The sequence below is a fragment of the Macaca fascicularis genome, chromosome 10 (genome assembly GCF_037993035.2).
Source record: "Macaca fascicularis isolate 582-1 chromosome 10, T2T-MFA8v1.1".
Lineage (NCBI taxonomy): Eukaryota > Metazoa > Chordata > Mammalia > Primates > Cercopithecidae > Macaca > Macaca fascicularis.
In genome coordinates this window covers 89,636,735-89,651,308 of record NC_088384.1, presented here as the reverse complement: position 1 = coordinate 89,651,308, position 14,574 = coordinate 89,636,735, and the positions used below count along the sequence as shown (strand labels likewise).

At 42.2% G+C, this 14,574-nt stretch overlaps 1 protein-coding gene across 16 annotated transcripts in view; it reads right to left on the bottom strand.

Annotated features, from left to right (window-relative positions):
* Positions 1–14,574, bottom strand: part of CBFA2T2 (CBFA2/RUNX1 partner transcriptional co-repressor 2) — a 160,242-nt gene that overhangs the window by 18,956 nt on the left and 126,712 nt on the right. For 10 of the 16 annotated variants that reach the window (XM_045362763.2, XM_045362765.2, XM_045362764.2 and 7 more), the window contains 4 exons: positions 9,393–9,482; positions 5,609–5,790; positions 3,900–4,153; positions 203–288 (listed from right to left, as the gene is read on the bottom strand). In XM_045362763.2, coding sequence (XP_045218698.1) covers positions 203–288; positions 3,900–4,153; positions 5,609–5,790; positions 9,393–9,482 — 612 coding nt within the window. The remainder of the gene's footprint in view (positions 1–202; positions 289–3,899; positions 4,154–5,608; positions 5,791–9,392; positions 9,483–14,574) is intronic. The other 6 variants (XM_045362768.2, XM_074005051.1, XM_074005052.1 and 3 more) reach the window with 1 other exon arrangement.

Genomic DNA, 14,574 nt, shown 5'->3' with positions numbered 1-14,574 from the left:
AATTAGCCGGGCGTGGTGGCATACACCTGTAATCCCAGCTACTCTGGAGGCTGAGGCAGGAGAATTGCTTGAACCCGGGAGGTGGAAGTTGCAATGAGCTGGGAGCATACCACTGTACTCCATCCTGGGCAACAGAGCGAGACTCCTGTTTCAAAAAAAGGTAATAAAGAATTAGGGACATTACACACTACAAGATTCTTACATGGTCAAGATGTTTCCATTCATCAGCCCATTCCCTTTCTGTCAAACGATGATCTACCAACTCATCTTGATAGCCTCCATTTAGACCTATTAGAAATCAGAGATTAAATTCAAAGACAGCAAGAAAAACACAATAGAAGCAAATTCTACCAAGTAAATACACACATATTCATCATTACTTTGAACACACTATTAAGGCAATGATTCACAATGGGGTGGGGGACCCACAAAATGACAATATAACAAAGGATCACTATTCAGATTATATTAAGAAAACCCCAACAAATCAATTGTAAAACACAAAATAGCCCTAAAGAAAAAGAGGTAAAAGAAATAAACAGGTATGTTATACATAGCATTTAACACCTAACATATTGGAAAAAATTAAAATGTCAGATAATACCAAGTGTTGGCAAGGATGTGGTGCAATGCGAGTAATTAACCACCAAAACCAGAGTGTCTACTGGTACAAACACTTGGAAACCGCTTAACATTATCAGTAACTTAAAAAAAATTTTTTTGGTGGGGGGATAGTTTTGATATATACTGAAATTTCCAGGAATGGAATAACTGTGTGAATTAAAGGTATACCAATAAGAATTGTCTACTATTTTGAAGAACTCAAATCATAAACAGCAACAGTGCTTAGTCTTTGAGTCATTAACACAACACCCCTGTTACCAGTCTGAATTTATAGGCATAATATTCATAGTGACTATGTATCAGTGTGAGAATCTGTTTATTTCAGTATATATTGAGTTCCTCATGATCTGTACAATCTGTCAAAAAATGTAGTAATAAGAGCCAGGTGTGGTGGGGCATGCCTATAGTCCCAGCCACTCAGGAGGTTGACACAGGCAGATCACTTGAGCCCAGGAGTCCAGCCTGGGCAATATAGTGAGACCCCATACCTAGTTTTTGGCATACTTTTTTCTCAAGTCAAACTGGCAAAAAATGTGCAGAAGAAATCATTAGCAAGTCAGCTTTTTTTCCCTGCACTGTGCTATTTCCAATCAAAGGAAGTCAGTTTTCCCTTAACAGAGTCTTATTCTGTCACCAGGCTGGAGTGCAGCAGCGTGATCTTGGCTCACTGCAACCGCTGCCTCCTGGGTTCACGCCCTTCTCCTGCCTCAGCCTCCCGAGTAGCTGGGACTATAGGCGCCTGCCACCATGCCCGGCTAATTTTTTGTATTTTTAGTAGAGACGAGATTTCACCATGTTAGCCAAGATGGTCTCGATCTCATGACCTCATGATCCGCCTGCCTAGGCCTCCCAAAGTGCTGGGATTACAGGTGTGAACCACCATGCCCAATCCCCACAAGCAGTTTTTAATAGATAAAAGAGAGGCATAGGAGTAACGTGTTGAACACTAGGATTGGTATCCTAACATACTGCTAGTACATCTAAGCCTTGGGCATAAGACAATTGGGTTCTGAATTTTGTCTCTGCCAATTATCAGCTATGTGATTTTGGCCATAGTTCTTTCATCTTTCATCTGTAAAAAGGGGATAACAATTGCCTGGGACTCCTGTGAGGATTAAATGAGACAATGTACGTACAACACAATCTAAGTGGTAGCTATGACTCAGTAAATGTTGGCTCTGAGAACACCATAGCTGCTACAGCCTTCCCTATTCAGCTACTATCCCACTACATGATGCCAGGGGCCCCAATGTGGCCAAGCATCTGAAAGATGCTAGTGAGCCTAAATAAGAGGAAGTCAGGGCAAATGTGTTGCAATTTCTTACTTAACAAGGTACAAACGGAAATTTAGGGAAACCCTGGAAGCTGATAGCCCTTTAGTTCCCTGCTCTGACAGATGCTCAGCAGTTATACTCCAAAAAACCTTATACTGAAAATGTGTACGAGTACATGACAAAATACTCTGTCCAAAACTAGAAGAGGTTTGTTAAGGTTTCTTTTCTGTTTCTTCCTAAATTTAATGGTTTCTGAGCACCCAGGTACCAGGCACTCCAAATGGAACAACAACCCAGCACAGGGGGTGGTGTTATTTCCATTTAGAAATTACTCTTCTGAGGCTCAGAGAGCCCAAGCAACTTGCATGAGATCACACAGCTAGTTAGGATGCAGAGCTGAGATTTCGAGATGCCTCACCTCCTGACCTAAATGTCCATGCACTTTCACCTCCAAGGTGAAATCTTGCATCTTTCTCGCTTAATTTTAAAAACTTTGTTTTTTTTGTTGTGTTGAGGCAGGGTCTCATTCTGTTGCCCAGGAGGGGAGTGTAGTGGCACCATCATGGCTCATTGCAGTCTTGACCTCTTGGGCTCGTGCACTTCTCCTGACTCATTTTTTTGCTTTGTTTTTTATTTTTTGTTTTTGTTTTTTTTGGAGACGGAGTCTTGCTCTGTCGCCCAGGCTGGAGTGCAGTGGCATGATCTTGGCTCACTGCAAGCTCTGCCTCCCGGGTTCACACCATTCTCCTGCCTCAGCCTCCTGAGTAGCTGGGACTACAGGCGCCTGCCACCTCGCCTGGCTAATTTTTGTATTTTTAGTAGAGACAGGGTTTCACCGTGTTAGCCAGGATGGTCTCGATCTCCTGACCTCATGATCCACCTGCCTCGGCCTCCCAAAGTGCTAGGATTACAGTCGTGAGCCACCACGCCCAGCCCCTCCTGCCTCATTTTTAATTTTTGTTGTTGTAGAGATGAGCTCTTCCTATGTTGCCCAGGCTGGTATCAAACTTCTGGCCTCAAGTGATCCTCCTGCCTTGGCCTCCCAAAGTGCTGGGATTATAGGCATGAGCCACTGAGCTTGGCCTAATTTTTTTTGTTGTTGTTGAGACAGAGTCTCACTCTGTCGCCCAGGCTGGAGTGCAGTGGCCGGATCTCAGCTTACTGCAAGCTCTGCCTCCCGGGTTTACGCCATTCTCCTGCCTCAGCCTCCGGAGTAGCTGGGACTACAGGTGCCCGCCACCCTGCCCGGCTAGTTTTTTTAGTAGAGACGGGGTTTCACCGTGTTAGCCAGGATGGTCTCAATCTCCTGACCTTGTGATCTGCCCGTCTTGGCCTCCCAAAGTGCTGGGATTACAGGCTTGAGCCACCGCACCCGGCCGCTTGGCCTAATTTTAAAAAGATTTATAGAAGAACTGCAAAAGGAGCACAGAGAATTCTCACATATCTTCAAACAGTTTTCAAATGTTAACATTTTATCTTGTTTGCTTTTTCATTCTTTTTCTGAATCATTTGAGAATAGGCGATACCCCTTTATTCTTTTTTAGACAGGTCTCACTCTGTCACCCAGACTGAATGCAGTGGCAAGATCATGGCTCAATGTAGCTTTGACTTCCTGGACTCAAGTGATCCTCCTTCCTCAGCCTCCCTAGCAGCTGCGACAACAGGCGCATGCCACCAAACCTGGCTAGTTTTTAAAAGTTTTTTTGTAGAGACAGGGTCTTACCATGTTGCCCAGACTGGCTTCAAGTGATCCTTCCACCTCAACTGGGATTACAGACACCAGTCACCACACCCAGCTGTACTTCTATCATATCATAGCAACAAGGTATCAAATAAGATTAATACCAAATAAGATCAACTACGATTCTAATAGTCTACGTATAATATTGTTTTATCCAATCAGTGGGAAAAAGCAATCATGATATTATTTGACTTTATCATTGAGTTGGAAAGAAATCCAAGAATCCAGTCTGAATTTACCATGCTGCTTAGGTTGCTTACCGAGACTGTGGTGTCTATCACGAACTTCTCGATGCTCTAGCATCTTGTTGGGTTCCCGATACAGGTGAGAAGTTGCAATATCCTCTAAGGTGTAATGCTGAAGAGGCGGAGGGGTAGGATGGAACTGGCCCCCAGGATTCATTAGGGGCACAGTGAGAGCAGGACTGTGCCGAGGAGCAGGGCTGATGGTACATACTCTCTTGGCAGGAGGCTCAGGAGCGATTGTATCTCTATCAAAACTATTCTCTTCTCTCCTATAGAAGAAGCAGAAGTGCATATTTGATCCTGTCAACAAGTTTTCATGCAGACATTTCCCGAGAACCTAGTGTGTGTTAGCTATTTTGCTATACACTGGCATAAACAGGAAGACTCTAAGGAAAGGTGTGACATGAGGCATGAACTGAACTGTCTTCAGGGGCCAGGCACCTCATGTAAATTGCTGACTTATACCAGCATGAAAAAGGAGGTCAAATCCATCCATAACCAGACAGAAACATTAACCCTCATAATGCAAAGGAGAGACTAAGGAGATGACAGCCTTTTTCTAAGTTATAGGTTCAACAATACTTAGGAAAGTATTAAGGTCAAATTTGTTACCATGGAGGTGAATTACCGGAAAGAAACTACATGGGAGGAAAAAGGCTCATATAACAAATCCAATTGTATCTTTTTTTTTTTTTTTTTTTTAAAGCCAGTCAAATTAACCCTGGGTCTAATTGTGTAGTGGCAGGGTTTTTAGTCACTTAGATCCAACTGTAACAAGTTTTCTACCTTTATTTATTTTTTTACTTAAAAAAAAATGTCATTAAAGACTATCCACTATTGTTAAAATATTGCCTTCTTTGATAACCCATAGAATATTTTGATAGCCACTCATAGGGAGTTTTCTAAAATAAATTTATATTAATTTCAATCTCAGTAAAGGTGAGCCATTGGCAAATATTAATAATTAATTGCTATACTTTTTCAAAACTTCTCATATCAGAAAAAAATGCACTTGACACAAAAGGCATTTGGCAGATTGTATTGCTTTCTTTCTTTCTTTTCTTTTTTTTTCTTTTTCAATTCCTTCTACAAACAGCATCCAAGAAAAGGCAGAAGTGTATTCCTGAGGCTTCTGGAACAGTCGATCCCATAAATTCTCTAGAGTAGAGTTTCTTACTGGGTGTGCAGGCATCTGAGGAGTTTCTGAAAAATACTCATGCCTGGAAGCTACTCCCATAGATTTTACATGTATTCTGCAGCGAGGTATTGGAATAAAGCAAAAATAACCATAGAAAGTCTGAGACATTCGGCTGGGCATGGTGGCTCACACCTGTAATCTCAGCACTTTGGGAGGTCGAGGCGGGCAGATCTCTTGAGCTCACAAATTTGAGACCAGCCTGGGCAACATGGTAAAACCCCATCTCTCCAAAAACAAACAAACAAACAAACAAATAAAAATTAGCTGGTCATGGTGGCATGTGCCTGTAGTCCCAGATACTCGGGACGCCTCTGAGGTGGGAGGATCGCTTGAGCCCAGGAGGCGGAGGCTTCAGTGAGCAAAGATTGTGCCACTGTGCTCCAGTCTGGGCAATAGAGCCAGACCTTGTCTCAAAAAAAGGTTGAGACATTACAACCACAGCAATCAAATTCTCTTTATTTTATAAGCAAAAGGGAAGGCCAGTGTGGTTCCAGGAAGGCAAGGACAGCAAAGCTTATCTGCTCACCTCTCCGGACTGGGCCTCTTCCCATTTCCGTGTACCTCCATGAGCAGCTCTGACGAATCAGCAGGCGATGCAATGCTTGTGTTGAGCAGAAGGTGTTCATGCTGAGCGAGGTACTGGGATGGGGTCTGCTTGGCTGCCCGAGCGCAGTGCAGCAGTTCTCGCTGTAGCAGGGGAAGGTTGGCCTTGAAAGGAAGAGGCAGTTTTTCCAGTGTTGGGCCCTACACAAGAGGGCTCAGCACCTCAAAGGGTTTCACAAAGCAGATGATACAAGATAAAAGTCTTTCTCTCCTTGGCAGTCTGATTTTCATATACTTCTGTGAGTCAATGATATCTCTTATATTGCACCTGAATTACTGGTTCAGTTGTCTCTTGCCCAAATCAGATGTCAATCTGCCTAAGGAAGAGACTGCACCTTATTTACCTTTGCAGCCTAGTATACAGGCAAAGCTCAATAAAGGGTTGTTAAACATAGTAATTTTAAAACATATACTTCTGAAGACTTTAGTCAGTGAGAGAATTACTACCGCCTCTGTGGGAGTCATTCCAAGCCCTGGTTTCTCTCTTCTGAACCCCAACTCATCTCTGATAGCACTACTCAACCTTCCTTCATGTTCTCTATAAAAGCTGCCACGGAATTCTGCAAACTGTGATTATTCTAAAACATGGGAGTTTGAAAAGGAGCACTGGGAGTGATATAAAATGTAAAAAGATAATTCACGGCCGGGTGGGGTGGCTCACACCTGTAATCCCAGCACTTTGGGAGGCCAAGGCGGGCGGATCATGAGGTCTGGAGATGGAGACCATTCTGGCTAACACGGTGAAACCCCGTCTCTAGTAAAAACACAAAAAATTAGCCGGGTGTGGTAGCGGGTGCCTGTAGTCCCAGCTACTCAGAAGGCTGAGGCAGGAAAAGGGCATGAACCCGGGAGGTGGAGCTTGCAGTGAGCTGAGATTGCACCACTGCAGTCCAGCCTGGGCGACAGAGCAAGACTCCGTCTCAAAAAAAAAAAAAAAAAAAAAAAAGATAATTCATTAAGTAGATATTTTTCTCTCTCATACTTAGAAAACCTGTAATAGGAACAAATCACATTTTAAAACCCTATACATCTTTTAAAGCTGAGAACTTGATTTCCTTCATACACAGAATTTACTTTTCCCATTTTTATCAAAAAAACCATAAAGCAGAAATTATATTTTTCTCACCAAATTTAAAAGCAATGCAGGCTGAGCTCATAAGCAAAGGCTTAATCCCAAGGGACAGATGAGCAAGTGAAAGGAGAGTTTTAATACATGCAAGTAGCCATCCCTTCACTGAGGGTTAATTTAGCAGGCACCATAATTAGTGACTGTTTTAAAGCAGAAATAAATTGACAAAACCCTAAATGCTAGCCAAAAAGCTGCCATAACAACCTACCTCATGCTGTTTTCCAAAATAACAGAGTTAAGAATAGGGAATTTGACTAAATAAAACTCTTTTAAAGTCTGTTCTATAACCTCAATCTTGTTGCAACTGTAAAAACTTAATTGAAAAAAACACCATGTCAGATCTTTACACTGGTGACATGTGTCCCATGATGAATAAAAAACATGCTAATTATTTCCTATTAACACAAATTTCACAAATCTTTCTTGATTCTAGAGTCTTGGGGAAATAATTGTCTACCAGCTCTGACATACATAAAGAAGACCAAGATAGAACCAGCACAGCTGTTTCAGGGCTCAAAAAGGCACCACAGGCTGCTCAGAGCAGCCGAGGCTTCAATGCCATTAGAACTGAGCAATGATACAGGCTGTGCACCCTAGACCGATGCATTTTCCTGTGCTCCAATATAAGGTTTTAAAAAACTGGTATCAGTACTTTAGTAAGATAACCCATCTGTCTGATGCTATTACATTTTCTTAGGAAATGAAAATAAGGTAAAAGAAAGCAAAAGAGGCATATTTATTTGACCAGACAGTAAATATTACAGGCTTTGTTAAACAGCAAAATTAGATGCCGGGCGCAGTGGCTCACACCTGTAATCCCAGCACTTTGGGAGGCCAAGGCGGGCGGATCACAAGGTCAGGAGTTTGAGACCAGCCTGGCCAATGTGGTGAAACCCATCTCTACTATAAATACAAAAATTAGCCAGATGTGGTGGCGCATGCCTGTAGTCCCAGCTACTCAGGAGGCTGACGCAGAAGAATTGCTTGAACTCGGGAGGCGGAGGTTGTAGAGCCGAGATCGCGCCACTGCACTCCACCCTTGACAACAGAGCAAGATTTTGTCTCCAAAAAAAAAAAAAAAAAGGCAAAATTAAAGGTATTATAGAAATACTCATAAAAGAAAACAAATTTCCATAAATATTGACAAAATTCAAAATACAGTGACAACTGAATACAGTTTTTCTGTAAAATGATTCTAATCAAATCAACACCAGCGAAAACCAAATCCAGGTGCACAGACATTAGTGGGACATGTGGTGAAATATGAATAAAGTCTATAGATAACAGTGTTGTATGAATGTTACTTTCCTGATTTGATATCTGTATTCAAGTATTTAGATGTATAATGTCTGCAGCTTACTTTTCTTTTTTGAGATAGAGTCTTGTTCTGCCACCCAGGCTGGAGTGCAGTGGCACAATCTTGGCTTACTGCAACCTCCACCTCCCAGGTTCAAGCAATTCTCCTGCCTCTGCCTCCTGAGTAGTTGGGACTACAGGCATGTGCTAATTTTTTCTATTTTTAGTAAAGACGGGGTTTCATCATGTTAGTCAGGCTGGTCTCTAACTCCTGACCTCAAGTAATCTGCCTGCCTCGGCCTCCCAATGTGCTCGGATTACAGGCGTGAGCCACCACACCCAGCCTTGCAGCTTACTCTTAAATATTTCTTTTTTTATTCTTTTTTTTTTTTAATTTTATTTTTGAGGGTGTCTCACTCTGTCACCCAGGCTGGGGTACAGTGGCAGAGCTCACTGCATCCTCTGCCTCTCAGGTTCAAGCGATTCTCCTGCCTCAGCCTCCCAACTAGCTGGGACTACAAGCGTATGCCACCACACCTGGCTAATTGTTTTTCTATTTTTTTGTAGAGATGGGGGTTTCGCCATATTGGCCATTCTGGTCTTGAACTCCTGAGTTCATGCAATCCATCTGCCTTGGCCTCCCAAAGTGCTGGGGTTACAGGTGTGCACCACTGTTTGAAAGGATTATGTTCCATGTAAATATAACACGGCCTCATTTCATTTATCATGTAAGCATGATAATGCAGAACAATCTCTCCAAACGTTATGCTCCACAGAACATTATTGCAGAAGACATCTTTAGAAACTAGACTATCTGGGGCTTGGGGAGACACAGTGTCTTCCTATATCCTCTCCTGACCTTACAGTAAATCTAAACTGCAAAAGCCTTGCCTTTTGTCCGACAGCCTCTTCTCAGATAACAGTCTCCACACTCTGACTATACCCAAAAGATTAGTGACCAGTTATTTCTTCTGCTAGGAGCTCAGCCTCCCTTCCACCCTGACACTTCCAGCCCAAGCACCTCCTATTCTCTCCTATGCTAGCTACTTCTGTGTGTTACCAGCAGTGTCTTGCATACAGACTACAACTTAAGGCTTTTGCAATTCTCATCTCATTAAAACTGAGGTTTATCTGTTGACTACACTCAGACCTCTCTACCAGCCCAAAATAAAGATCTAAAAACGTGGCAAGTGGCTCTGATTTAAATCACATAACAGGGATGAGCAGAATTTGCGGAACTACTGAAGATAAATTATATTCAGTAATTATCTTATCAAATTACCTTGAGAAATGGAATCACAAAAGGACGAAGGGGAAAGTTTGTGGCTTCTTGGAGCTTACAGTGGAATTCCTCGATTGTCACTGTTGAGTTCTGAAAAGATAAATAACCTTGTTCAACTTCCAAAACTGGACTTCCAAAACTTACAGTGCCAAACTCTTTTTTTTTTTAATGTTATTTATGTATTTATTTATTTATTTGAGATGGAATCTCGCTCTGTTGCCCAGGCCGGAGTGCAGTGGCGCGGTCTCGGCTCACGGTAACCTCCACCTCCTGTGCCTGCCTCAGCCTCCTAAAGTGGTGGGATTACAAGGGAGAGCCACCGCGCCCCGCCTTTTTATTTTTGTTTTTTAAATGTTTAGTAGAGACGTGGTCTCGCTATGTTGTCCAGGCTGGTCCTGAACTCCTGAGCTCAAGCTATCTTCCTGCCTCAGCCTCCCAAAGTGTTGGGATTACAGGGGTGAGCCACCGTGCTCAGCTGCTGAAGTCTTTTAAATCGTAAGAAAAAGGATAACTGCAGAAACATTATCAGGAACTCAGATGCCTGGCAAAGGTAAACCACACTGGTTTCTTATGACAGAAATTCACCCTCCTTGATTCCCTTCACCACCATCCCAAATCCAAATTCTCCCCTTTGCCAAGCAGCCTAGGCTGCAGAATAGGGCACTGCCTTTCTCACTACCCATGAAGAGAGGCACTCAGGTCCCTCATATTGAGAGGTTCATTGCAAGTCACTTCAGGGACAGGGTATCAAGCTTACAATGTTTCCTGTTATACAGATACTGATTCGGCCTAGGATGTCAACTTTAAGACATTTTGGACTCAATAACCCAGTGTCACATTTTTATAAAAGTTCATTTCTTTTTCAAGTTGTGCTCCCTACCTCCTGGCATAACTTCCCCCAAATCTTCAAAATAGAAAAACAACAACAACAACAACAACAACAAAAAACCCAAAAAAAACAACAGATGCAAAAGCAAAAGAAAAAAAATAGTTGCCTTCTAAGACTTCAAGTGGCCTGTATGTGTTATGCATACAAATAACTCCCAACAGGCAAACCTCCATTGGTAAGTTATTACTGTTCTCTAAAAGAGTGCACGTCCTCTGTGTTTTCTCAAAAGTCTAGGCCTCATACTAGGAATGAGACTCAGCAACTCTGAGAAGGGGAATGAACAAATAAAAATATTTTCTTCAAAGTTCACACAATATTTGTATTCCAATTCCTAATAACACTATATGATAGCAAATTAAAACAAACGAATAAAACAAAATGTGGGGATTATTCTGAATCCCTGCCTGTTCCCCTGCAAGAGCTATTACCATTTCTAGGAATTTACTTTTAGAAACTTTACAAGTGTTCAAAAACATAGTATGTAACTATGTAACATGCAACTTACCCCCACACTATCTCAATATATTTTCCTAACCAAAAAAAAAAAAAAAAAAAAAGGAAAATACATAGATCTACCAATAGGAAGCTACATTAAAATTACAAGAGTCATGTATGCTTATGCAGGGAGGGGGGAGAGCAGATTTGTATGCATTAAGGCAGAAAAGGTATCCACAATACTGCTAAGTGAAAAACCAGAAACAGAACATTATATTTTCTAAGAATCCACTTACAAAAATAACACACATACATATTATATCATATATTTAATGCCTGGAAGAATAATCACAACAACAGTTATTTCTGAGTATGCAATTATGTTGGATTTTCCAAATATATCATATTTATTATTCGGTAAACATTAAGATATTTTCCTTCAGGGAAAAGGGGTATGTGTAATTTAAACATATTAAAGGAAAATGTTTGAACATTTTCCCACATTTCATACCAAAAAAAATTATTTTAAAGTTAACTGTGTATCTGTTTTAAGTATATGACATTTGCACAATACAGCCAAAGAAACCTGTAATTCTGGTAATCAGGAATAAAAACTAAGTGTAAGAGAACGATACTCTTTTATACCTACTGCAAGGGAAGCAATCAGGTCTTGAAAAGCAAACACAAATAGATTAAACGTATGGAAGCCCTACATGAATGATTTCAAGTATACTTGTGGGTAGACAAGGGGAAAGGATGGATTGTGTGACACAAGGAAATCGTGAGTTAGGCCAAAGAAATGGACTCAGGGCTACATACATAGTATATCTACTGCGTAGGGCAGTCCTGCATGACAGGGATAAACACTTCCCTCCTTCAGCTAGTTTATTAAACCTTATTTTATATTAAGAGCATAATTGTTTGTTTCTTCCCCTCAAAGATCTCATAGTCTAGTGGGAAAAGAGGCAACTAAGCTATTCATTATAGTATGATGGAGGCACACATGTACAGGACACTACTGACTCACAGAGAAGATATATTTTCTTAAATTTTTTTTTCTTCCCCAGAGATACGGTCTAGCTCTGTCACTTAGGCTGGAGTGCAGTGGCATGAGTATAGCTCACTGCAACCTTGAACTCCTGGCCTCAAAGAATCTTCCCACGTTGGTCTCCAGAACAGCTAAACCAGCTAATTTTTTTTTTTTTTTTGAGACGGAGTCTCACTCTGTCGCCCAGGCTGGAGTGCAGTGGGCTCACCGAAAGCTCCGCCTCCCGAGTTCACACCATTCTCCTGCCTCAGCCTCCCGAGTAGCTTTGACTACAGGCACCTGCCACCATGTCCGGCTAATTTTTTGTATTTTTAGTAGAGACCAGGTTTCACTGTGTTAGGCAGGATGATCTCCATCTCCTGACCTCCTGATCTGCCTGCCTTGGCCTCCCAAAGTGCTGGGATTACAGGCACGGGCCACTGCGCCCAGCCAATTTTTAAATTTTTTTTTGTAGAGGAAGGAATCACACTACGTTCCCCAGGCTGGTCTTAAGCTCCTGGTCTCAAGTCGGCCTGGGCTTTCCAAATTCTGGGATTATGGGTGTTACCCACACCTGGCCAGAGAAGATATATTTGAATCAAACTTAGGGGGTCAAGGAATTCTGTACAGCAGTTTGTCCTTGAGGAAATCGAAATGCAGCTTTGGGAAAGATGTGTCAGAGCAGAGAGAAGAATGTTGAGAGGTAAGATGTTGGGGGAACCTGGTCTCTGGACTTCATGGGCAACATTTATACGCCAATGTATCCTCTATTCTGCTTCCTCCAATGCTTACATCTTTTTTTTTTTTTTTTTTGAGACAGAGTCTTGTTTTGTTACCCATGCTGGAGTGCAGTGGTGGGATCTCAGCTCACTGCAACCTCAGCTTCCCGGGTTCAAGTGATTCTTGTGCCTCAGCCTTCCAAGTAGCTGGGATTATAGGTGTGCACTGCCACTCCTGGCTAATCTTTGTATTTTCAGTAGAGACAGGATTTCACTATGTTAGCCAGGCTGATCTCGAACTCTTGACCTCAAGTGATCCTCCCAACTTGGCCTCCCAAAGGGTTACAATCTCAAAAGTAGGAAACCAACATTGGTACAACGTACTTATAGTTCTATACCATTTTGCCATATGTGTATTTTCATGTAACCACCACTGACCAAAATATAGAAATATAGAAACCTTGTCTATCTTTATCCTCCTGGTTTATAATAAAAATTGGCAATTATTTCCTCTACATATACTGACAACCATATCAGGCAAAGTAATTTTTGCTGCCAATGCCAAACATAATTTAGAAAACTCAGGAGAAGGAAAGTTAGTTAGCTAGTTACCTATGTATGTATGTATGCATGTATGTATGTATCTACCTACCTACCTACCTACCTACCTACAGAGGTGGAGTATTGCTCTGTCACCCAGGCAGGAGTACAGTGGTGTGATCATGGCTCACAGCAGCCTCGAACTCCTGGGCTTAAGTGATCCTACTGCCTCAACTTCCTGAGTAGCTGAGACTATAGGCATACTCCACTGTGCCAGCTAAGGAAAGTTTATTTATTTATCTATATTTTCACTCTTAAACTCTTAACATTTTCTGCATACCCTGGTCTGGTATATATCAGAAAAACAGAAAACCTCGGGAACTCACTGCTTATGTAGTCCCTTAGGTCCCACGAGTGAATCTGCTGTCTTCTCTCTACCTTTAAGTCTTTTTTTTTTTTTTTTAAAAAAAGGCCTCCTTGTAAGGTTGGGCCATTTAAACAAAAACAAAAAAAAGATGGGTCTTGCTCTGTCCCCCAGGCTCACAATCCACCTGCCTCAGCCTCCTAAGTAGCTGGGACTACAGACGCACTCCACCACACTTGGCGAAGAGTCTAATTATTTTTGTTTTATATGTAATGCCCATGGCTTTTTGCTATTTATCAGGGGGAATAGGAAGAAGTTTGTCTTTCTACCTTCCCTCTGAACCAGAATGAGACTTGATTATGATAATGATAATATCCTATTCCATAACAGATAAATTGTACTTTACTCAGGGTTTTACAGACCTTTTAGTTAGCTTCAATGGGGGAGGGGGTACTTAATGTTGAACTGATTATCTTGGTGTATATTGTTTACTATTTTCTTAGGATGAATGGTACCAGAAACATTGCCAAACTATCCTCCAGAAAGTACATTCTCCAAATAAGTAAGTGAAGCACAAAACATTTACCATTACCTTGAAGTGGAAATTGCCCGTGCTTGCTTCCTGGTATAGTTAGGGACTCTCAGTACTTTACTTCTTATACACCATGGACACAGAATGCAGACAGGTGAACTCCAGCTACTAAATTATGTGGCCCTTATTTTTAGAAATGGGGATCTGGCTATGTTACCCAGGCTGGCCTCAAACTCCTGGGCCCAAGTGATCCTCCTGCCTCAGCCTCCTGAGTAGCTGTGACTACAGGAACACACCACCACACATATGAAACCACAATTCCACTGTTGCATGCGATGCTTCCACACGTGTAAGAATGTTCATAGGGGCCGGGCGCGGTGGCTCAAGCCTGTAATCCCAGCACTTTGGGAGGCCGAGACGGGCGGATCACGAGGTCAGGAGATCGAGACCATCCTGGCTAACACGGTGAAACCCCGTCTCTACTAAAAAATACAAAAAACTAGCCGGGCGAGGTGGCGGGCGCCTGTAGTCCCAGCTACTCGGGAGGCTGAGGCAGGAGAATGGCGTGAACCCAGGAGGCGGAGCTTGCAGTGAGCTGAGATCCGGCCACTGCACTCCAGCCTGGGCGACAGCGCAAGACTCCGTCTCAAAAAAAAAAAAAAAAAAAAAGAATGTT